General features: G+C 40.9%; 1 protein-coding gene across 1 annotated transcript; it reads right to left on the bottom strand.

Moving 5' to 3' along the window:
- Positions 1-6,998: 6,998 nt before the first annotated feature.
- Positions 6,999-20,319, bottom strand: fes (FES proto-oncogene, tyrosine kinase). The gene is made up of 18 exons (XM_084541991.1): positions 19,841-20,319; positions 18,877-19,050; positions 16,679-16,775; positions 16,343-16,526; positions 15,673-15,810; positions 15,456-15,575; positions 15,157-15,279; positions 13,055-13,244; positions 12,538-12,618; positions 11,626-11,835; positions 11,177-11,299; positions 10,850-10,903; positions 9,668-9,786; positions 9,364-9,458; positions 9,115-9,238; positions 7,885-8,042; positions 7,625-7,747; positions 6,999-7,513 (listed from the first exon to the last, which is right to left on the bottom strand). The coding sequence occupies exons 1-18, from the start codon at positions 20,063-20,065 to the stop codon at positions 7,371-7,373; spliced, it is 2,481 nt and encodes an 826-aa protein (XP_084398117.1). The 5' UTR covers positions 20,066-20,319; the 3' UTR covers positions 6,999-7,370.
- Between the last annotated feature and the right edge of the window lie 3,729 nt (positions 20,320-24,048).

Here is a 24,048-nt window from a genome sequence, read left to right as displayed (position 1 = left end):
CCATTTACACTCACACTCACACCTACGGTTTGTTTATAATCACCACTGAACCTAACTGGCATGCCTTTAGACACTGGGAGGAAGCCGTCTGGCATGCACTCCATTAAAGGCTTAAACTCATCTTAGGTGAACACACCTGTCAGTAAGGCTTACACTATCATCATCAGAGCACTGAAGAAGACACATCAGTGTTTTTATGAATGAAAAAGCTCCTGATAGAGTTCTTCTCTAGTGCCACATATATATGGTATAAGCTTTGAAAGAGTTAATTAAACAAGAGTCCATTTCCAGTTTTACACTGATGCAAACCACTGGGACTCCTCACTAGGCCATTATGTTTCTGTCATTTTACAACTGTCCAGTCTTATTCTGATGTATAAACGGACATAAGGCCACCTAGGTTTAATATTTTCCCAGTTTTATGTACACAGAGATGCTTTGAGCCCAGACTTTCTATGATAAACAGTGAACAAAGACAGGGTTGACAACTAATTCAGTCCCTCACATGCTCACTGCTCCTGTACACGTTTTGTTCAGATTTTATTTTCAAATCTAGATAACTATCTAGCGGGAGAGACTACAGTTTAAGAATTTATCACACGTCAGATAGAGGTACTCTTCCAACTGAGTGACAGAAAGAACATTCCAGATTGTATCTGTTTTCCTTCTGCAACATATTGACTATCACAACTTATTATACAACAGTGTTTACTGAGATCCTCCTGGTCGATAATATTAGGGGGAGTTCTCTTATTTTTACACGCCTACTAAACTTTAGTTGCACTCAGCTACAGATACAACTAGTCTGCATTAATGTACAAAAAAAATACATTTCTGGGAAATATTTGCACACCTTTGTGATTTTAGGACAGACTGAATTGGTCACGTTTCAGTTTTTGCTCTGTACTATGGTGTTGCACTGAACACGTGAGAGTCCTGTACACCAGTGGTGGGGGTTTAAAACTGAGAATGGCATGCAGACATTCCCCTACATGTGCAGAATTAATCAATCTGCATTCTGAAAAATAAATAATAGTATTATTATTTATAAAGATCAATATTCTTATTTTGTGCATCTTTCTGTGAGCCACAGCCCCCAAATACAATCAATCAACCGTAGCCTGCAAAACTAAACAGAATGAGAAAACCTGTACTGAACTATGTGGACTTGAAAATGTGAATACTTAGCACATCCTAAAATACCATCCCCAATGTGATCGCATTGTATATGCCTTTCTTCAGGAGATATCATGAAACAGTCACTGACAAATTTTCCTTGACAAGATTGACAACAGAAATATGACTGGAATATTTAGCTGAAACCATGTAAAAACTGTTAACGTTTACATTGCTGCAATAATCACGGCAGGTGATGTTTGCTCATTCCATATAGAAAAAGTTTTGTAATGGAACTTATTGTGTAACTGTTAAATGTTTATCGTTCACCTCAGTTGATGCAGAAATGATACAATGTTCTTAGACTATTTCAACGTTTGGGTGGTTAAACATGTGACAGCCCTTAGAGTATGGAGGTTTCAGATTTTATCTGCTGATGGTATTTTAGAAATGTTCCTGTCACATGGTGTGTTGCGCTTTGCCTTGGCTGCCTCAAGATCTGAAACGATCCTGCTGCAGATATTAAGTGCTCCTGTCAGTCTGCAGGTGAGTGAGACACAGATCAATGCACTGCAGCTATTCAAACAAACAAAGCTTTTCAGTGTTCTTCCTTTTCTCTGTTAGTACTGTAAGTGAGACATCCCAGCTGGTCTGGCACTACATATGAACAGAATGATAAAAGGCAAATGATTCATGTTCATTCAAAAGTGATTATAAACAAATTTTACATGACCATCTCTTTACCTTTTATTTCTTTACCTGCACAGTTTTAATAACTTTGTCTCAATTGCTCACAAGCTTCTCCTGAAGCACAAAACACTGTATAATGCAAAAAGTGAAACAGCATCAAAAACTGCTTCCTTCTTAATTGACTGAAAGAAAAGTTTTTATTGGAATCATTGTGCACTTCATCATTCACCTCAATGACAACCCTATTTTCTCATATATATAATCCATGACAGTTGCGTGAAAGACGAGGTCATTAAATGAAATGGATCTTCACAGCAGAGCTTATGCAATAATTGTTTTTCCTGGATACCTTGTCTCGGGTAAAGAAAAGAAAACGTCAATCAAGCTGGTTGCACTTTGATTTGATCCACCTGAAGCACCCGGGGGAGTGTTACTAACCACAGAAGAATTTCCTCTGAACTCAGCGGGTACATCCAGTAACACGTCCAGATGCCACCGAGATACGAGCCCGTCATGCAGTCGGCTGTTTCTTGGTGACAGAGGGCTACAGTAGACTTATGAACATGATGTGACACTCTGATAAGTCTCGGCAGCAGCGCAGAGGAGACAGTCATTCGACATCTTTGTCTCTCACATGGTCCATCATGTGACTTCAGGTTCACTAGAGTGTTTGGAGGTGTCACACAACCTCGTGTGGCTAAGTCAGGAAGACAGGTGACTGTGATGTACAGTGGATGCACATGGCAGCATTATCCTTATCATCCTTATGCCGCTGCGCTCGTCCTTTACTCATCAGAAATTATATATACAGAAATATATATATATACACACTAATCAGGCATAACATTATGACCACCTTCCTAATTTTGTGTAGGTCTCCCTTGTGCCTCCAAAACAGTTGTGACTCATCAGAGAATGGACATGGTCCTTCTGAGGGTGTCCTGTGGTGTCTGGCAACAGAATGTTGTTAGTGGGGGCCTTTGGGTCCTATGGGTTGAGGGGAGGGGCCTCTGTGGATCATCCCACAGATACTTGATCAGTTTGGGATCTAGTGGATTTGGAGGCCAGGTCAACACTTTGCGCTGTTTTTCATTTTTTTTTTTGTTGTTCCTAAACCACTTTTGTGTGTGTGTCCATCAAGGAGTGTCATTGCTATGAGGTGTGGGTGCCTGGTCTGGTCTAGGTGGGTGCTACATGTCTAAGTAACATCCACACTAATGCAAGGTCCAAAAGTTTCCCAGCAGAACATTGTATTGTCAAAATATGGTCAATGTTATTTTAATGGGCATTCAGGAGGATTTGGGATGGTCAATGTTTACTTCTCCTTTCAGTGGTTTTAATGTTGTGGCTGATCAGTATATGTATTTGTTTCTTTTCTTCTAAATGTCAATCTCTATTATACTCTGAAACTAAAACATAAAACAAAATAAAACATCACATATAAGGCCTTCATTAATCTGGTAGTCAAAGCTTTAACTATATATTTCCGGACATATTGGATTGATTTTGGAAACTCTGGGGTCTCCCTTGGAATATGGGAGACACTTCTGTGGGTTGGAAAATGCTGAGTGTGCAGAGTGTGGGTGTGTGTTAACGGATATCAGGCAGGTCTCTATTCTTTGTTTGTTTGATCAGGACTTTTTAGATTATACACATGATTTTACATGTTTGTTAAGTGTTCTATTTAGAGTCAATTTCATTGGATAAGAAGTGAATGAATAACCCCAGCACTAATGCTACCACAATCCATTTTTCAGCTGACATTGTGTGACTCAGAGGTGTGCCACTTGGAAATTTAAGAAGCCACAGTTTAGAGAGCAGCAACACATATCGTTACCTAACAGCTCTTGTTTTAAGACGCAATAATGAAGCAAAATCATCAGCTTCATGTTTTCACTATGTAGCAACGGAACAAGTGAAGAAAACAGAAATAAAATACTGAACTGAGAATCTGCGAATTATACAAAATAATTAATTGTATAAACAGTGTAATATGTTTTAAAGTAATTGTGTCAGATTTTAATGGGCATTCAAGAGGATTTGGGGATACAGTGGGACAATTAGATTTCATAGCAGAGTGCAATTGTAGATGTTATTTTAAAACAGGTTACACTGACATAAACTCCACCCACGAGCCTCTTTTGTGGAAGTGTAACTTGTGTAACTCTGTGTGCAGCATTTTTCTTGCTAAAATGAACTTGAACATTAAAAGGCATCGTTGTATTATTTATCGGTTTTATGTCACAGTGCGTTGTACCGGTACAGTGACAAATAAAGCGTTCTGTTCTATGTTATTCTACTGCAGAATAGTCATTCAGATGGATCACTCTACCTCAAAGAGACGTTATCAATTCTTTGACTGGGCTAACTCTCAGGAATATGCATTTAGCTGATTTGCTTACTTTATGTTACTTTTATGTTGTGTATTTCTTTGCTAACTCTGTAGCCAACAACCAGCCACAACATTAAAACCACTGACAGCAGTAGATAACATTGACCATCCTGTGACAATTCAATGTTCTGCTGGTAAACTTTCAGATTCGCGTTCGTGTGGATGTTACTTAGACATGTACCACCCACCTAGACCAGACCAGGCACCCCCACCCCATAGCAATGACACTCCTTGATGGCAGCAGCCATCCCCAGCAGGATGCAGCCTGACACAGGCACACACACAAAAACGGTTTAGGAACAACTCAAAAAACATGAAAACTGCACTAAGGTGTTTACCTGGCCTCCAAAATTGCTAGATCCCAAATCTGTGGGATTATCCACAGAGGCCCCTCCCCTCAACCCATAGGACCCTAAAGCCCCCACTAACAATATTCTGTTACCAGACACCACAGGACACCCTCAGAAGGCCCATGTCCATTCTCTGATGAGCCACAGCTGCACAAGGGAGGCTTACACAATATTAGGAAGGTGGTCATAATGTTATGCCTACTCGATGTAACTGTCTATTTTTAAAGTCCTGCACTTATCTTGTTTTACTTTGCTACTTACTACTATTAAAGATTTGTAAGTTGTTCGTAGCACACTGCAGTGTACAGATGTGACGTGGACATTCATAGTAAACTTGAACTTCATTTAATCTTGATGGTATTTCATACATAATACATACATAATATTTTAACTTTTCTTTACTTCTGAGCATGTTTAAAAAGTTTATTCTGCATCAGATGTTTATTTTTAGATCTGCATATTTTAAGTGGGACAGTATATCAGGTGACCGTGTTTGGGTTTTTGCGAATACCGTGCATTAGCAGAGCGTGCACAAACGCTGGTTTCTCGCCAACCCACTTTTTGACCTGACACTTGACAGGAAATTGTTGCGTCTCAGTCCGTAAACCTATCGCCTCAATCACCAATGGGTAGAAATCCAAAATTAAGACGTAAATTAAGTATTACACTAAGATGAATTATTCGTTAGATTAACCAACAGACTGGTTAAAGTATTAAGCTAGAAAAAGAAGGGCTCAAAGTTTTCTTAGATGGAGAACTGTCTGCTCTTTATGTATGGATATTATGTAACCTTGGTGATAAAAACAGATGAATGGAGGCCTCAACATCATATGACACTCAGGTGACAACTAAAAGCTGCAGAACATGTTCAACCGGTGAGGTTTTAATTACAAAACGACTTCAGTGACATGAGAGATGAGTGGCAGGTGCCACACCTTCCCCACTGCTCATATTTGTCAGTCTAGAAAATAAGCACATTAGGTCTAACTGGCTGTGAGTAACATTTTAATCTGACATTTCACACTTGAGGATTGTGTAGTTTTTGAGTTTCTTTTTTTCACTTCTGCTCAGGCATAGTCAACCTTGAAGAGACACTTCAAACTGGGAGCAGCATTTGAACTGATGTTGTGTGTCTCCTTGGAGATTTAGAGAAACTATTAAGAAGCGAGCTCTGACCTGTGATACACAAGCTGTGCAACTTTTTTCTTTTTCCTTTTTTTTTTTTTTTGAAGGTACAGCAACTCAGCTTTGAGAATTTCATGTTTTCATTCTTTGGGGGGATTAATGGCAAATTGGATTGGAGGCATGAAATCTTGCAGCAGGTAAAAATGCCTTATCATAGAAACATGAAAAGGATTATCCATGCTAATGTGTCTAATCCGTATAAAATACGGCTTAAGGACAGAAAATGTAAATAAATCCAGAACAATTACAATAATCCACCGGTAGAACTCTGACACCGAGCCAAGGTCATGGACAGCAGCCTTCTCTTGGAGCCACGTTACAGCTGAATATCACCTCCCCATGACATTACACACCCACGCTGCCATCATTAGGGAGACATAGCAGTGTCACTCAACAATGTTGCTTGCCTTGTCTCAACAAAAACTTGGGACTTCAGCCTTCACAGACTTGATGGTGTTTTTGTTCTCAGTTGAAGGTCATAAAAAATAAGTATGTTTTTTTTTTTTTTTTGCCAAACGAAACAGTTTGTTTCGCAAAAAAAACAAACAAACAAAAAAAAGCAAACAAAAAAAAACATACATATATCTCCACTACTGCTGTGGTCAGCACTGTCAGGACAATGGTTAAACTAGGCTACAAGTGTGACAACTTTTAAGTTGTTCATCTCCGGTCTGAGGTTCACAGTGGCCTCACATTACATCATTTCATCTGTTACTGAGATCAAACATAATACCTTACAGCCTGCAGGTTCTGTTGTAGGAATCAGATACTGAAGTTAACAGCTGCTACATGTACAGAGCAGGCTGTCTCTGTTATTATAACGCATCCAGCCGCCATATTTAGTAGATTGTGCTCAGTGAAGAGGCCGCCTGGTTTTTACTAAAACTAAAATTGACTCAGAATTTGCTGTACTTGATTTCTGTTCAGATCAGATCAGATGTAGCAGAGTTACCACAACAAGCTCAACAACACTAGTCTCTATTGTTTCAACTCTGTCATTTACCCTTTAATTTATGGCTTTGATTAGAAGGAAGTGCTAGCTTCGCTGGCGTTTTCCACATCTCACTCATGCCTGCTGCTGAGGAAAAGAAGATTAGTCACAGCTCAGAAATTTCCCCTCGAGTGTCTGGTTGTTCCTTTTTGACCTTACAAGTGCAGGGCTTTGTTGGCCTAATTTAGGAATGTTCAGGTGAAGATGTCAAAACATAGCCTCAAGCTTAAGAGATTAAAACAGAGGAAGAAAACAAGATCATGGTGACCAAAACAAAAGTTCACAGAGTTTTAATAGCCTGTGAAAGAAACTCTGTGAATACTCGGCAGGAGTACAGCACTGGAGAAAAAAAAAAAGTGTAGAAAATGAAGTGTTGACAACCTGGTCTCACCTATAAAAGGAGACGTGTTACATAAGTGTTGTAAGGAGCAAAGAAGTGCTGCCATTAACTGGCTTAGTCGTACAAAACACTGCATTCATTTCCACAACAAAAGAAGTCTAAAAATTAATATTCACTTCTCATATATTAACGGCTATTTTTATTTGCCTTTTCAGCATAATTTCAGAAGGGAAAAAAACAACTTATTAACAACTCCAAGCCTGCAATCTTCCCAAAATATGTACATGTCCAGTTCCCATGCTTGTATTATGCAATTTTGTTGTATATGGTGCTGAGCTCAGTCCGAAGTTTCTTAAAGGACGGCCTGTTTTTGGCCTCATACTGCCAGCAACTGTTCATAATTTTGGAGATTTCCACAGGGCAGCCGTGTGGAGCAGGCATGCGGTATCCTGAAACAGAAAGTCCCACACACTTTCAGATACGTATTCAAACAACAGTGTCAAGTACAGGGGAGGCTGTTCCTCAGTGGAACCGGAACACAAACACTGTGAACTCTTTACCTTTCTCCACCTCGTCTCGTGTCTGCTGGTTGGTCATGCTCGTGTAGGGCGTCATTCCCAAGGAGAAAGTCTCCCACAGTAAGACACCAAAGCTCCAGACGTCACTCTCTGTAGTATACCGACCTGGAAACAACAGCAGAGGGCAGCATTGGCAAAGTCAGGGATTCACTTCTTTGTCTGTTTTTAATTGACTACTGGCAGAGCAAAACAGGAGAGATGTTTCTGCTTGTGACTGCAGGACAAAGGCAACAGAGGTCTACCAAAGTTCAGAGCTTCAGGTGCTGTCCATTTGACGGGAATCTGTCTGAGGCCGCCTTCAGCAGAGTAGACACCATCGTCTTGCTGACGGGACATCCCAAAGTCACTGATCTTCACCACATTGTGTGCCGCAACCAGACAGTTTCTGGCTGCAAGGTCCCTTAAAGACGACAAGAAAGATGAAAGAAAGGTTTTAGAGTGATATGTAAAGAGGCTGATGAAAAATGTATGCAAAGGAGACACGAAACAGTGATAGAACAGAAGGCACTGAAGGGAGTGAAAGAACACGCGTTCTTGTCATGTCTCTGGCGTGGCGTGTTAGAGCAATTTGACATGCAGCGTTACAGACTGAGCAGCTACCAGCAGCCTGCTCTGATCTGTCCCCGCTGAGCAAATCACACAGTTCCCCCTTCAATGAGCCGGATGTCACAACCTTGCGCTCTCCTCTAGAGCTTCCAACACCCATCACTCATGCTCCTTACAAAGCTTCCAATTCGCAGAGCCCCACGAAACACTACACGGATCCTCCATGTAGTGTGATTGAGGCTGAATTTTCATCTTCATAACACTAGATTTTTTGCAGTCTACTTACAAAATCCCACATTTGATCTTTATAACGAGCTCCTGCTCATAGATCCATAATCCTTTGAGGTTTTATTCAAAAAGATCTCTACACGCTAATTTCACCATTCCACCTTTGGTCCCTGTTTATTGAATAGCTGATTTAAAAATCCTATTACTGACATAAAAGAGCTTATAAAGCTCTGAATGGTTCAGCTCCATCTTAAATATGATTAGCTCTCATATACTGACGGCTGCTGAAGGTCATCAAGTACTGCAGCTTTCAATCTACCAAATCTATCAAAACTGTGGAATGACATGTTCATTAATATTTGAAAAGGAGCTTTTGTAATTTCAGCAGTCTGTTTAAACATTTACAACTTTGGTTATTTTGTTGATATTGCTGTCTACTCTGATTTGTTATATTTTACTTTTATAAATGTACAGTTGATTTGATCACTGCAGAAGTACATGAGAATTTGTAGTTCAGCCAGAAGAGTGTGTTTCAAGAGTTTGCACATTTCATCCTTAAAGCCTTAAAGGCTTGTAAATTAATTTAGCTAATACTTTTCACTGGAATTATGACTAGTCTATCTTTTAAGTTTAAATTTCACATTGTTTGGAGAATTGTTACACACAGTATACATATACAAACTGATCATCTGACCAACCTGTGGATACACTTTTTGCTCTCCAGGTACTCCATGCCAGATGCTACATTTTCTGTCATTTTGATCAGCGTCTTAGGGCTCAGACTGTGACCCTCGTGGCGCAAGAAGGAGAGAAAATCGCCACCTTGGAACACACACACACATGCATATGTACATAGAGAGAAAGGGATGATGGCAGAACAGCTGTTACTGCCGCAATAAATCTCTGGTGAAGTTGAGTATGCCATCATAAAACAGGATCATATTTACCTTGAACAAGCTCCATGACGATATAGATGGGCTGTTTCTGTGTGCACACCCCGATCAGCTTCACAATGTTGGGATGGTCGTACTGCTTCAGGATCCTGGAGAGCAGAGGAGAGGAGCTACAGAAGAGTATATATATATATATATATATACAGTATATATACACAGTATATTTATATTAAGACTTGGTTCTACAGTTAGGTTACTGAGTCAGGATAAGGGGCTAGGGAATACATTATGTCTAGCCATACAAACGTATAGGTGTGTGTGCGGGTGTGTGTGTGTGTGTGTGTGTGTGTCTACTAACCTGGCTTCCATCAGGAACTTACTCTTGTGCTCTGGGGCCAGATTCTCTTTACAAGATTTCACAGCTACAGGGGTGTTATCAGAGCGTAAACGACCATTGTACACCTCTCCAAAGTTACCCTGTGTGGCACCACCAACATGATGAGAATTAAACAGAGTACATACACCAAACAGGCATAACATTATGACCACCATCCTAATATTGTGTAGGTCTCCCTTGTGCCTCCTAAACAGTTGTGACTCATCGGAGAATGAACGTGGGCCTTCTGAGGGTGTCCTCTGGGGTCTGGCAACAGAATGTTGTTAGTGGGGGCCGTTTCTGTGTGTGTGTCTGTGTCAGGCTGCATCCTGCTGGAGTGTCATTGCTATGGGGTGGGGGTGCCTGGTCTGGTCTAGGTGGGTGCTACGTGTCTAAGTAACATCCACATGAATGCTAGGTCCAAAAGTTTCCAGCAGAATATTGGATTGTCACAAGATGGTCAATGTTGTAATAAAAATAATAATCGGTTAAACTCAACTGAAAAGTTCACATTATTTCAGTCCAATTTTAATAAAATATTCACAAGGACATTTAAAAGATGCTGTAGAAATGTCCTCTTTAAATCAAGGTACACTAAGTGATGGACAACAACTACAGAAACAATTTCCTGGGTTAAGATGAAGTTAGTATGAAATTTCCTCCTCCTCCTCCTCATCATCATCATCTTCACACCATGTTGCTATTCTCCACAGTAGGTGGTTTCAGCTAAAATGATTGATATCCGCTTGGCTAAGCACATAGCCTCAGCGTAGAGGCCAGAATAAACCTTTTTAAATAACTGTAACTTTTGTACCTCATCATTTTCTCTTGCAACCAGAATAGACGAAGAGAAGGACCATTACGACGAATAACATCATCAACATCCGACTATTACGTTAGGACAGACTTGACAGATGTAAACCTATTTAAACTGACCAGAAGCTCACCAGAGTGTTGCTCGTGTTGTTAAGCAGAGCGTTCTTTCCCCTTGAGCAAACACCCAACTAAATTTTATGCAAACATGAGGCAGACAAATAAAATGGACACACTTGCTAACTCTGCTAATAGTTGTCATAAAAAGCAGTGAAATAAAAATATTTCAGGTGTTTTTTTTTTTGTTTGTTTTTTTTTACACTTTTCTGTTCTGCTGTCAAGTTTACTCACCCGTCCAATGAGGTGTCCCAAGATGATATCATCGTGTTCCAGGACCCACTTGTCCTAACGGGGTTAAAAAGGAAGAGATACACACACACGTTAGTTTGAACTTGCAACACTATGAGGGAAAGGTCATTAGAGATAAGAGTCAGTGTATCTGTGTGTGTGCGGTCTTGTCTTTATTGCGCTGTGGGGGCCAGTTTTTCGAATGTTGCTAATGTTGTCAGGACATCTTGTTTTTATTAATACTTGGTTTAAGAGTAAAGGTTAAGGGTGAGATACTAAGTTGAGATGGTTATCTCACTCTGTGTGTGTGAGAGTGTGTGTCAGTATTACCTTAACTACTGGTTTCTTCAGCACAATGTCGGACCTCTTGGTGACGTGTTGCCGTGAGGACAGCAGATGCTGGATCAGCAGTGGGATACTGGCGAAGCTTTCTCCATCCAGACGGTACAGATTCTACTGACACACATGGAAAAGCATTGACAGAGATGAAATGATGTGCAAACACGGAGGAAGAAGAAAAACTTCATGTCATGAGAGGAAAAATGTGTCCTACTGCAAAGAAATAAAGTCTGAACTGTCCCAGTTTACAGACATAACATCAGAGAAGAAAGAAAAAAACACATATTATTTTATTGCTTATATAAACAGTAAAAAGTTGACTTGCATATGCATTCAGAAACACAGAAAACACATTCATAGGGAAGTAAATGATGTAAGAATGTGAAACATCTTTCAAATTGCGCCTTTACTGCTCTGATCTGTGAAGTAGATTTACTTACATCCGTGTTCTGAATGAGGAAATGCTTGCACGATCTATCCCACTGCACGGACAGCACATAGCCCTGTTTCTCTTGACTCTTCCTAACCAAGAAGTCTCCATCATTCTTCAGCAGCTGCTGGACCTCCAGTCTGGGAATGGCTCCGTGGTACCATTCCTGCTGCCCCAGTGGACGATCCACCTCCTGCACCGTCGTGAGGGCTGAAGGCACCTGGAGGCAGGAAGATAGAAAAGCAGCCTCTTTAAAGCTGACATGAATAATGAAACAATGCGAAGTGATGGAGGGTGGATTTGCGGGTGATTCTGCAAAGATGGTGTAGATGCACATCAAAGAGGAACCTGTAAAACTTTAAAGTCCACACCACCCTTCATGCCTCCAGAGAAGCACGGGGGGAGTTAGAGAAGGAGAAGTAGTTCACACAAAAATAGCAAAAGATTTTGACTTGTTTTGCTTGAGACTTAATGTGAAGCTGGGTCACAGTTCACTCCATGTATGCTACTGTCTGTCAGCAATGATTAAGCAATTAAATGCAAACTGGCCGCCTGAGAAGTAAACTCCGTTTTAGGTCAGGCAGAATTTCCAAAGTAGCAACTCGACCGACAAAAGCTGGCCTCAATAAGTCCCAAGGTGCCGTCAGGAGCATGAGACTACAAAGAAAAATCACGTGCCCGAGTGAGCTCAGCCGTGCAGAGGATATACTTTGAAACTCTGCCACTTTCTCCAGAACATGATTTATTGTTTGTTGTATGGTTTGAGGTTTGAGTTTCCCAAAACAGGCGCCTGCAGTTCAAGTAAAAAACATGAAGGCACAAGAGCGAGGTGGGAAGGAGGAAGCGCCCTTCGTTTTAAAATAGAAAACGTGGTACCATACTTTAGTATATCCACTGGCTCTCAATCATTGTTGTAACCTACCTCAGATTTGGGTTTGAACAGGCCGCTAAGATTGTTTATGATCCCGTCCACGAGGTGTTTGGCTGGAGCTTGACTGTGGTCCTGAAGGAAAAAGAGCCACAGCAATATGCAGTCAGAAGGAGGATTGAACATATAAAAGTATGTGAATAAATAAACAGAGAAAGTACGTTGTGCAAGTATTGCAACAGTGTGTAGTGCAAACATACTTTAAAAAGCAACATTTACAAATACTATTATAGCTTCATTTAATTGGTAGATCCTGTTACCAAGGGCTCTGTTTATGGGTTAATATTCATCACAAAGTTCCAGAAGTTTACAAAGGAGTAAACATGAGCATGTCTAAATCACAAAATTTCACAAAAAAATCTCTCTGCGAGTTTAAACCAGATATCATGACTTGTTTTCAGAGTTTACATGTAACATATATCCTATTTTTACCCCTTGCCGACAGACAGAATGAATAAATTAGATCTGGAAAGGAAGAAAGGAAGGAAAGCCCGGGGCAGGGAGAACGCACATTGCTGGATGAAAGTGAAACCGTGTCTGTGTCCAGCTTCAGTGCTGAGGGAGGTTCTCTGGAGCCCAGCTGGTCTAGTTTCTCCTTCAACAGAAGCCTCTGAACCTCCAGCTTTGCTCTCATGCCCTGTGACAGAGCGACCTGCTGCCGACACTCCTCCATCGCGTGTCTCTTGCTGAACTGGTAGACCCTGGACAGAGCAGAGAGCAGCAGTTGCAGCGGGGACAATAAATTATATGTCTTTTAGTGTAATGCAAAATGGTGCACAAGCCAATAAAACAACACAAGTGACACAAACAAACAACACAAAAGCACACAAACATCAATGAAATGCCTGTTTGGGCAGGTGCTTCGCATTGATTAATGTGGTCAATAAGAGGGCTGCTCTAGCGACAGCTTAGTCAGCTTTCGTCAGGAACAGTGCGCAAGAAAGACCCATAAACCTCAAATAACCCAAGAGCCCTGCAGGAGAGGCTAAACAGAGCCTCAAAAAAAAAATTAGCTGAGCATATTGATTGTTGAGGTCTGTGTGTATAATGAACAAAGTTCAGAAGAAGAGCATGGCTAGATTAACCTGCTAGGAGGCTGTTATCAACCACTCCACCCTCCCTCTGTGTGCAGTACCTTGTCCCTCTCTGAGTCAGTTACTCTGAGTTTATTTGATGACAGCTGTAATCAACTGACCAGAAATCCTGGTATTGAAGTCATGATGTGCTGAGCATTGATCCTCTGCTCTCCTCTTTCTCACCATCCATGTGTTCGTAGCATGTCATTAACCCTCCTCCCTCACCTCTCTATGAGTGACTGTGGCCTGGAATCTCATTTCTTTGGAGCTGTATGCTCGTCATCTGTGGTCTTGGTCCCACTAACTTGCCCAGTGTTCATTGGTTAAAGTTACCTATTTCTAATGCATAATACTCCAATGTGCTTATGACACCTCATACAGTACAATCACACACTGACACTGACATAGCTTTCTGCTGCTCTCGTCTGCTTTATTCTTATAACATTAACTTTCCGAACACATCCTACACCCACTACGTTTTTCTACAATTAATACTTTAAATGTTGGCTGTATTATTCTTATAATCCATTATCAATCTGTAAGGTAATATGTGTCACCTAGTATCATCTTATGTTATTTGTTTGTATGTATGGGTCTTCTCCCTCTTTTTTCTGTCTCTCTACCTGGGATTAAGAAGATGGGTCCTCTCACTGGACCCTTCCTAAAGGTTTCTTTCTGTTAAAAGCGGGTTTGTCTCTGCCATTTTTGCTGCGTGTGTTTGATCTGGGAGCTTCAGGCTCTGCTTCTGCAAAACGTCTTGGGAGAAGTTGGGTTGTTTTATAAATAAAATAGTATTTTATTTTGTTTCAAAGGCAAGAGTGCAAAACCATTTTCTAATTTTAGTTTCTTATTTCAGAGGATTTGCGTGTTCTGTTTGTTAACTGAATACATTTGAGATCGGGTCTGTTGAGATTGCGCAAAGCATTATGCTTCATATAAACTTTCTTCATTTTAAAAAGACCTCAAAGTGTTGACGAGGAGCAACCACACAAGTGCTCAGTGTGAGTTCTCCTCAGGTACACAGACCAGAGGCGAGACTAGGTCAACTTCCTGCAGCTTTTCACGGTTGATTTACAAAATGTTTCTTCAAAGTAGAGACTAAAGGGCAACATAACCTCTACTCACCCCCACTGACACTACCATATGTGCTCCCCAGGTGCTCTCAATAAAAATCTACTTTTTGCAAATAAACACATCGTTTCCACTCGTCCTTCAGGAGCTTTTTAATGACTTGATCAATCCCATGGGACTGTGAACCTCTAACACCTTCAGACAGCCTCATCAACCAAGACAAATGAGAGGATTGAGCACCATAACTCTGACCATATTGCTTTATTGTAATTTATAAGGAACCTACTTTCCCCCGAGACCACGCTGATTATTAGTCATTGCACAACCAACAGCCCACTAAACTTGGCCGAAGGGAAGGACTGCCTACAAAGGCAAACTTCAATAATTTGTATTCACAGCTACCACAGGTTTTTATTTTGACCCTTCCGCAACATAACAGAATCGCTGGTGTTTACGGTTGTCTCACCTCTGACCCTTTCTAACGCCTTCCTGCTCTTCCTCCAGCTCCAGCTCCAGCTGTTCAACTGAAGTCTGCTGAGAGCCCAGAGTCCGAGCCAGGTCCAGCAACTCCTCCTCTATCGCAGTGAGTCTGTGGGAAGAAGACTGAGAAATAATGTGTGGAGAGGAAGCAGTTGATACAAAGCATGGGGAAATGGGGGAAATAGACAGTAAATGGGGTAGTTGGAGATGGAGGAAGTAGTTGACACATCAACAGAGGAAAATGGGCTTTTGTCATCTGAACGAGATTGTGCAGTTTGTTCTCACTTGTGCTGAATTGTCTCAAGCGTGAGGTCGTTCAGTTCAATCTCCCTGGGAGTTAGCTGCTCATAGTCCTCAAGCAGGCTACAGTCAAAGTCTGCACAAGTGGGAATCTCCCCAACAGACCTATAATCGCAGACACACGGACCACAGTATCACTGATCTGCGGGAGGAGGTATCATGATTGCCATGTTGTTGAAGGGAAACGTATGCCTCTGTCTACCTGTTCTGCTGGATGAAGCTCTCATACTCTGTGTCGGGATCGATGGATGCCACGGCGGACGACATCTCTCTGTGTATCCGCACCACTTCATTTTGGAGGAGAGTGGAGATGTCAAAATACTCCTGCAGGATCTCCTTTCTGGGTCAGATACATGACAACAGTTGACGTCAGATTTCAGATACACTGTATCATTTTTTTCCAAAGTATATGCAGACATTCCGAGTCTAGTTAGTTGTAGGCTTCCTTGCACCATATCAGCAATGCAAAGAAAGAATGCAGCCCATGGTGCAGCTTTAACTCTCTTTCAGAGTTCCCTTTCTATTTTTGTTGTTTTGGTCATAATGACGGAGCTATTTTGCAAACTCTGCCTTCAAACACACCCTAACATCTAACGTTCATCGCTTTTATTCTTGAATGAACAAACAAGGGAAGGGCCGTTTCTACTCTCCATTGCATGGCTAAAGGTTATCAACACAAGTTGCTGGAAAGAAATGTAAAACAATGGTTGTGCATCAGCTCAGGTCAGGGTGAATTGTGCATTTTTTATTTTTATTAGAGTTCTAGTAATTATTGTGTGGCATTGAAACAATATATGTTGGCTTATAGGAAATGTAAATGTTACATAAGCTTCCTCATGCACACTGTGTAGTATGTGCTTGTGCGGTCTTACAGTATGAGCACCATCTCCTGCTGCAGAGTCTGCAGTGCGCTGAGCAGGGCAGGCTGGATCTGGCTGTAGTGGTGCTGATGGTAAGCTTGAGCAGCCCGCACAGAAAGGACGTATTCATTATGGAGCTCATGGAGTTTCAGTGCAGCCTTAATGTAACGCTCTTTGGCTTTGTCACGCTCTTTGTCTGCACACACACATACATGTGGGAAAGAATCAACTCATTAGGTAATGTTGAAAAATACACACACCACAGTTACAAAGGACGAAACAAAAATGCGACGGTGCCATCAGTGTGAAAGCGATTCTGCTCAGAGAAGTAATACCAGGAATCCCCACCTTTATTGGTCTCCTGGTACTTCCTCTTGGCCTGGGCTGCATCTCTTACTGCCTGCTTGTAGCTGGATTTCAGCTTCTCCAGCTCTGTTTGGGTCACCTGAAGCAATATGAATAATAATAATAATAATATTATATAAATAAATGTTTAATAGCCGTAAGTCATTCGAATAAAAAGCCAGGCTAAAAATATAGCTTTCAAGTTTGCATTAAAGCTGTCGGCAGTTTCAGCTGTTCTCAGATCCTCATCCTTTTTATGCTTTTCCAACAGACCATGAAAACCAAAAGCTCCCTCACCAAAAGCTTTTGTTCTGCACTTTGCAACAGCTAAAAGAAGGAAGCGACATAAAGGTCCGTCCTGGCTCATAGATTGTCTGGCAAGAGCTAGAACAAGACCTTTAAGTAAGTACTTTAAAGACAATTAAGGAAACTGTCAGGCAACCAGTGTAAGGGCTTTAAAGTAGGAGTAATGTTTGCTCTTCTTTTGGTCGTAGTTAGCAAACAGGCAGCGGAGTTCTGAATTAGTCGTAACTGATTTAAAACTTTTGTGGAAATAGCATGAGTGTTGCAGTGTTTTAAAGATGCTGGATATTAAAACATATATAGACCGTCTTACTCAGAGAAAGACATGGTCACACAATAGCTTTCATTTAGAGATTCAGAATCATAAATGATACCAAAAAGGATCTTGCTGGCTGGCTCATCGTAGGTTTTAGAGGATTCCGTTTTATTGCCCCCACAACCCGTCACAGGACAAGCACTTACAGAAGATGAATGAATGAATGAATGATTTTTATTGCCATTTGCTTCCTCTGCCTCAGGTTGAGCTGTCAGAACTTTTGTGACATCCGCAAGCTTATTTCTATGACGAGAGCATGCATCTGTCCTGTGTCAGTCAGTGGATACAGCGTCATGAAGTTGAATGTCGAGGGTAGCCATGGAGAGTCATACCATGGATAGATTAAAAAGTAGTGGCCCTAAAATTGATACTTGGGGAACACTGCAACTTATTTCAGAGTGCTGGGAGAAATTTGCTGAGTTAATTTTTAAATGAACAATTTGGTAATCAGCTGTATAAACTCAGCACTCAGACCCAGGTGTATTAGAATCAACATTTAAGGACTTTAATGGCGACTAGATTTATCCTAGAAACAACTACTCAACTACTACAAAAACTGAAAAGAAACAACTTTTTGTTTGTGTTAAAAAAAATGCAGCACACGCATGGAAACGCGATATAAACATGAGTGTGATCGGAGAAGCTACTTGTGTGGTTCAAAGCTGCTATGATAAGTGTGAACACGATACAACACAGGAAGTAGACAACAATCCTGTTCACTGCAGAGGAACATGAAACATGAGAGGCACAGAGGAAATGACCTTTATTATGCTGCTGGTGGCTAGTCTATATTCACCATTCTGATAGCATCTCTAACATTGTAATTGTTTCAGTTATGTCATGATAGGCATCTACAATCACACAGCAGGGCATACAAACTCTCTGGGCTTCAGCCGCACAGCAAAGTAAATTCAGATGAAAACTAACTTCTAGACAGACGCTCAAACTGCAAATCAATATGGATCGGTGAAAAGCACATCATTTGCCTGATTTAATTGGGTAATAAAAGCCGAGTGGAGCGGACGCCAGTTTCGAGAGAGCATCAGAATGCATTTGCACACACTCTTTCCAGTCTATCGAACCTCATTTCATTTGACTGCCATCTATTTATGAAGCTGCCACTGGAGTAAGATGACATACTATTTTTATGTCCATATAAATAAATACTCTACCACTATGATCACGTTTATGTTCTACTTTAAGAGTAATTTAAATAATTTCACGTTCACTTCAAATGAGACTGTAGTCTGAAGAATATAAAGGTAGCAAGTGTTGCTATAAACAAGAACTACAGTACAACCAAATAAAAAAATCTGGTCTTATAACGCAATACATATTTAGTCAGTCCTCTGTGCACCAAGTCTATGTCTATAGATGAGCATTTTATTCATGTGTACTGAGTGCTGCACTGACTTATGGACAGAGATATTAACTTAGTTTTAGAAGTAGATGGTTATGTCACAGTCAAAAGTTTGACTGTACAAAGACGTTCAGACAGACTAACTGAACATTAGTGTCAGAGTAAGTGTCCAGGAAATGAATGTAAGTCACTGAGGTGTGTGTGCACGTGTTAGTGACCTACCTTGTTGAGCTCCTGCCTCAGCAGGTTCCACTGCTCCGAATAGGTTTTGCGGAGCTGCTGTTTGTCTCTGATGAGCAGCGTCAGTTTACTAATGGGTCCGTCCAGCAGATCCTCCGAGTGCTTTTTCATCACCTGGCTGAGAGACTCCGTTTGTGAGACCAGCACTCCCCATGACTGACCGACCGAGGCAGAGGTCAGGCAGGCAGGTCATGCAAACAACAGAAAACGAATCAATGGGAATCACAAGAGAGCACACACATATATTTTCTGTTTCTTAGTTTAAAGCTTCTCTAAAAGCTCTTATTATCCACCAGTTTAATTCACTATTGTCACTACAATGGGCAGAGCACATGTAGGATTCAGAGGTTGTCATAAACACAGTTGCATCTTAGCACAGCAGCATCGTAATGGCTGTCATTATACTGGTTATATGTCCTTGAAATGTTACACAGTCCACATAGATGTGCTGATCAGACATGATGAAAAGTATCAAACTTTTCCCCCCTAACACCTTAACCCTAACCCTAACCCTAACCCCCTAACAAACATAGGAACTATGAAAAAAAACAAAAACGATTTAAGTCAGTTACTGATCCAATGAAAAGCCTTTTGTGGTGCGTGGTTTTTAGAGCAGTAAATGTTTGCTGACAGCCCAGCAGTGTTGGATTCACAAGATAAGGAAGTATTTGTATCCAGTCTTAATCCGTCTCTCAGATACTATATTCCAGTTTGCCTCTTTTTAGGGGAAATGCTGATAAAAGCACGTTTTTGGCGGTCATAATAAATTCAGTGTTCCACCCAAATGAATCCTTTATGTGGAAAAGACTGATGCTGATAATTAACTTGACTTAACTTAACATTTAAATAAACACAGTGAATGAATGCATTGTGCAGCGGCTCTCCTCTACTGCAGTCGTCAGCGGTGTCTGTTTGGTGATTCAGCTGCAGAGTGTTCTGCCCTCACCTTGTTGAGCTGACTGATGTAGTCTAGTCCTCCGCTGGGCTGAGGTCTGTCGAGCTTCTCCACCAGTGCAGTCATGTTGTGCAGCTGCACTGCAAACTCCCGATCGCTCTTAGCTCGCTGACCCATCCACTTCTTCATGACCTCCATCAGGTGAAGCTCTGAGTCCAGCAGCCGCATGACTGCTGCATGCGCCTGTGGACACCTCAGGTCCTCCCCAAAACCCATCTCTGGATAATTACTCCCTTTCTGCCGGTGATTTGCTGTCAGCAGTAAATCCTACAGCAAGTCTGCGTCCTCATGAGTACGAAAGAAACTGAATGTCAAGGGCGAAGCAGCTGCTAATGACCAAGAGTATTTATTTCTCTGTGGCCATAGAGAGGTTTCACTTCCCTGTGAGCAAAAAAAAATGTACAGAGGCTCGTGCGAGGCTGCACTTCCTCATGCCTCTTTGAATGTGGTTACACTTGTAATTGCAATTTTGCTTTCAATTTATGAGCAACCTAAGAGAAATAATAACTATATTATTCTAAATGATTGTATCAAGGTATCATAACCAAAATATACCACGGGTGTAAATGTATAAAAATTTAAATAAAATTACATGATTGGCCTGAGAGCACTGAGCTGGAGACGTGTGTTTTATCTGCAAGTTACTTTATAACCACTGATTTTTTAGATACTCATAGTTTTTGTATTTTCTTTTTATACTTAATAGATTATGTCAGAACCATGTATGTTGCACTTATTACTTCAAAACTTTTATCATTACAGCTGTTGAAACTGAAACCGATGCAATTTCATACAGAAAACATGTCATTTAAAATATGATTTCCACAGCTTACTATGAATCAAGTAAATTTAATCTATTCATTCATTCATTCATCTTCTGTACCCGCTTATTCCTGTTAAGGGTCGTGGGGTCTGCTGGAGCCTATCCCAGCTGTCATCGGGTGAGAGGTGGGGTACACCCTGGACAGGTCGCCAGTCTGTCGCAGGGCTAACACAGAGAGACAGACAACCATTCACATTCACATTCACACCTACAGCCAATTTAGAATCACCAATTAACCTAACTAGCATGCCTTTGGACGGTGGGAGGATGTCGGAGTATGTCTGAGAGAACCCACGCAGACACAGGGAGAAGATGCAAACTCCACACTGAAAGGCCCAGTCAGCCCATGGATTCAAACCTGGGACAGTCTTGCTGTGAGGCATCAGTGCTAACCACCTGTAATTTGATCTATTACAGGGCTATTCAATTAATTGGGAATTGGGGCCAGCTCATGAAACTGAGGCATACTAAGGGGCCAGAGAATAAAAGTAATCACGGTAACAAATAAAGAAATTACAACAACATACTGAAAGAGTCAGTGTGTTCTGTTTTGTAAATGCAGAACAACATATGCACAAAGGGTTGCCAACTACCTGAAAAATAAATAAGGGACACCTCATTGGCAGGGCCAGCCGAGCCGATTGCCTTCACCCTTCCCGGAGTGGTGAATTTCTTTTTAGCTTTTTTTTTGTGTGTGTGAAACGATTTTTGAACTATTTGACTCGAACCTGAATTGAATTAGATTCATATTTTTGAGTGATATGAACACGTGCAAAACAAATTATTATTCAACAATTTATTTTTAATACAAAATAACAAAATTAACAGAAACCTGTCCGGCTTAACTTAAAACTGTATAAATATAAAACAATAGAAAGCAGAGCATTCCTCTTGTAAAAGTGCAATAAGAAAAGTTCAAACAGAAAGTGTGAGTAAGTTGTTGCTTTGTTGTCTTCCGGTATCTTCTTCGCAAACAACAGTACCTCGTCCAATGAGATGGGACGTGTACTTTCTAAATACGGAACGATTCTGTTTTTCAAGGGACGGTTGGCAACCCTCTTGATATATACAACTACTGAACTCATTTGTTTTTTGAAAGTAGAGAGAGATATTTTGTCTTGTTAGCCAACCTTCGTGCTTTAAAGAAAGAAGTCAGAGCGGTCAGAGCCAGACGGATCTATTAGAATGGAAAAATGTACCATTTGTAAGCCACAAAAAAAAAAAAAAAAAGAGAAAGAGAGATCTGTATTCCAGGACAGACCAATGCACATTAGATGATGTTTGGGGAAACATTACAGCAAGGTCAGTGTTATAGACAGATTGTAAACCCGTATAAGAACGTGATACTGGAGGATGTCCACAAGCCACCAAGAATATAAACTCCTCTCCACAACAAAGACCTTGAATGGGGTCAGAGTACACCAGCTTTTTCCGGCATACCTCACTTCAGAAGTCAAAACGAAAAGTTGAAACCGATCGCACGATAAATCAGTGGTGATAGGGAAGCAACTAACAAAAAAAGGATCCAGTTTAATTTCTATGAAATGAGGATCAGCGTGACAACGTCAGTTAACTCAGACATTTTTTCCCTCTACAAATCATACTCATTCAGTTAGCGTTTCTATATATTGTTTCCTTTGCCATCCACGCTCCCCTTGAAGAGGCTCTATTCCTCCAAGTGTGACAACCACTGCGCTCCACGAACACACACACGCAAGCGAAACGTAAAGGCATCATTCACACATATGAGAGAAAGGAAACACACACACCCACACAAGGGGAGAAAGAAACATATGCACACCAGAAGGAGAGAGAGAAAAATGAGAGGGTGAGACAGAAGAATTAGAGCCAAAACAACAGGAATGAGGCTCTGATAGCCGGCGGGGAAAGAGAGAGCTCCCACGATGGTCCAGCAAAGTCAAAGGGAAAACAGAGGACAGGGAGGATAAAACGAGAAATCACACAGCTTGAATGCGCCTGTGTTTGAGAAACAGCAAATAAAAAGAGTTAGAGATGCTGGCACTGTGGGGATGCTACAGGCTTTACAGTAAGTATGAGGTTTAACGGATTAATTAAGACAGAGGATGGCAAGTTCAACTCCAAAGAAATGAAAGAATAAGCAACCCGCTGAAAGTTAAAGGAAACGGGACTTTTACGTTTGGATTTAAAGGTGACTTCTTGTTAACTCTGGGAACATCATCATCAGACTCTCATTAAAGTCTGTCCTGACACAGATCTCTGCACATAGAAAACAATACGACCTATTAGTCAGGTCTGGATGAAACAAAGGCATGAATTGGGTTTCTGCATCCACCATAACCACAAAGGACCTAACTGTGACAACAGGATGTAAGTGAAAATGCTTCATGGTAAGAGAGTATAGGGTTTAAATGAGCTGCCAAGAGTTTGTGCTGATGCTTTCTTTGTATATTGAACTCAGGACTTTTATAAGACTTGCAAATTACTTTCTATATTTTGCTTGTGTGCTCGATACTATAAATGCACGGCCTATTGTCACTGTGTGGCCACAAAACCTTCTCACAGTGATCTGATGAAACTTTGTGCAGGGGCTAGTGTGTGAAAACCTTGCTTCTGTTGCTGACTGCGTCACAACCACAGTGCAACTACAGTTGTCTTGTTGCATAAAACACAGAGGTTTGTGTTTTCTTTTCACCACAGTCCTCCTTCCCCTAAACATGTAAATGTTTTATATCGGCCATACATGACATCGTCAAATGCAGTTGTGAGAAACTAGTGAGACTGGTTGATCAGGCCGCAGAGGAAATATCAGCTTTTATGTTTAGATAAAACCACACGCAGTGGCTGATAATGATGTTGTTCTTGTTGTTTGATGTCAGGATGTCACTTCAGGTGGACTAACAGCTCAGTTGCAGGAATGGAAAGTGTGTTTATTTAACTTAATTGCGATTTGGACTGTGACAGTGTTTGGACAGTCTAAGGGGCACGCACAGGGGCTTCAGAATTGGTACTGGAAATCAAATCTGAACTGAAAGGAAATACTGACACTGAAACCTTACTGAGCTGCCCATTGTTTGACCATAATGCGTAATGGTATCATCTTATTTCATTTTCTAGCATTTTTTCAGCCTTATTTGTTTTCCATCACAGCAGCTACGGACACTGAATATGCAACGTATGTGGAAATGCATGGATAATCGTTTGCTGCTCTGCTTTCTGAATAAAGATTTATTTAAATACATTAGCATACAAACATTACACTCTACATAAATTATATTTATTTCCCAATTATTTACTGTAATGCTCATTTTCATGCTGATGATTCATGATGTGTGCCACCACAATAGAGACTAACTCCTTACTCGGAAAATTAGATTAGATTAGATTAGATTATATA

Source organism: Chelon labrosus (assembly GCF_963514085.1).
Source record: "Chelon labrosus genome assembly, chromosome: 3".
In the NCBI taxonomy this organism is placed as follows: Eukaryota; Metazoa; Chordata; class Actinopteri; order Mugiliformes; family Mugilidae; genus Chelon; species Chelon labrosus.
The sequence above is the reverse complement of the archived record's forward strand: the minus strand, read 5'-3'. Positions and strand labels throughout refer to the sequence as shown.

Bases quoted from the DNA above. Each gene is read 5' to 3' on its own strand.
- fes (XM_084541991.1), bottom strand. From the start codon at position 20,065: ATGGGTTTTGGGGAGGACCTGAGGTGTCCACAGGCGCATGCAGCAGTC. The intron at 13,245-15,156 runs GTGAGACAACCG...TGCTCTGTCCAG, and splicing joins GGCGTTAGAAAGGGTCAGAG to GGTCTACCAGTTCAGCAAGA. The intron at 8,043-9,114 runs GTTGGTCAGATG...GTCGTCTTTAAG, and splicing joins AGCAAAAAGTGTATCCACAG to GGACCTTGCAGCCAGAAACT.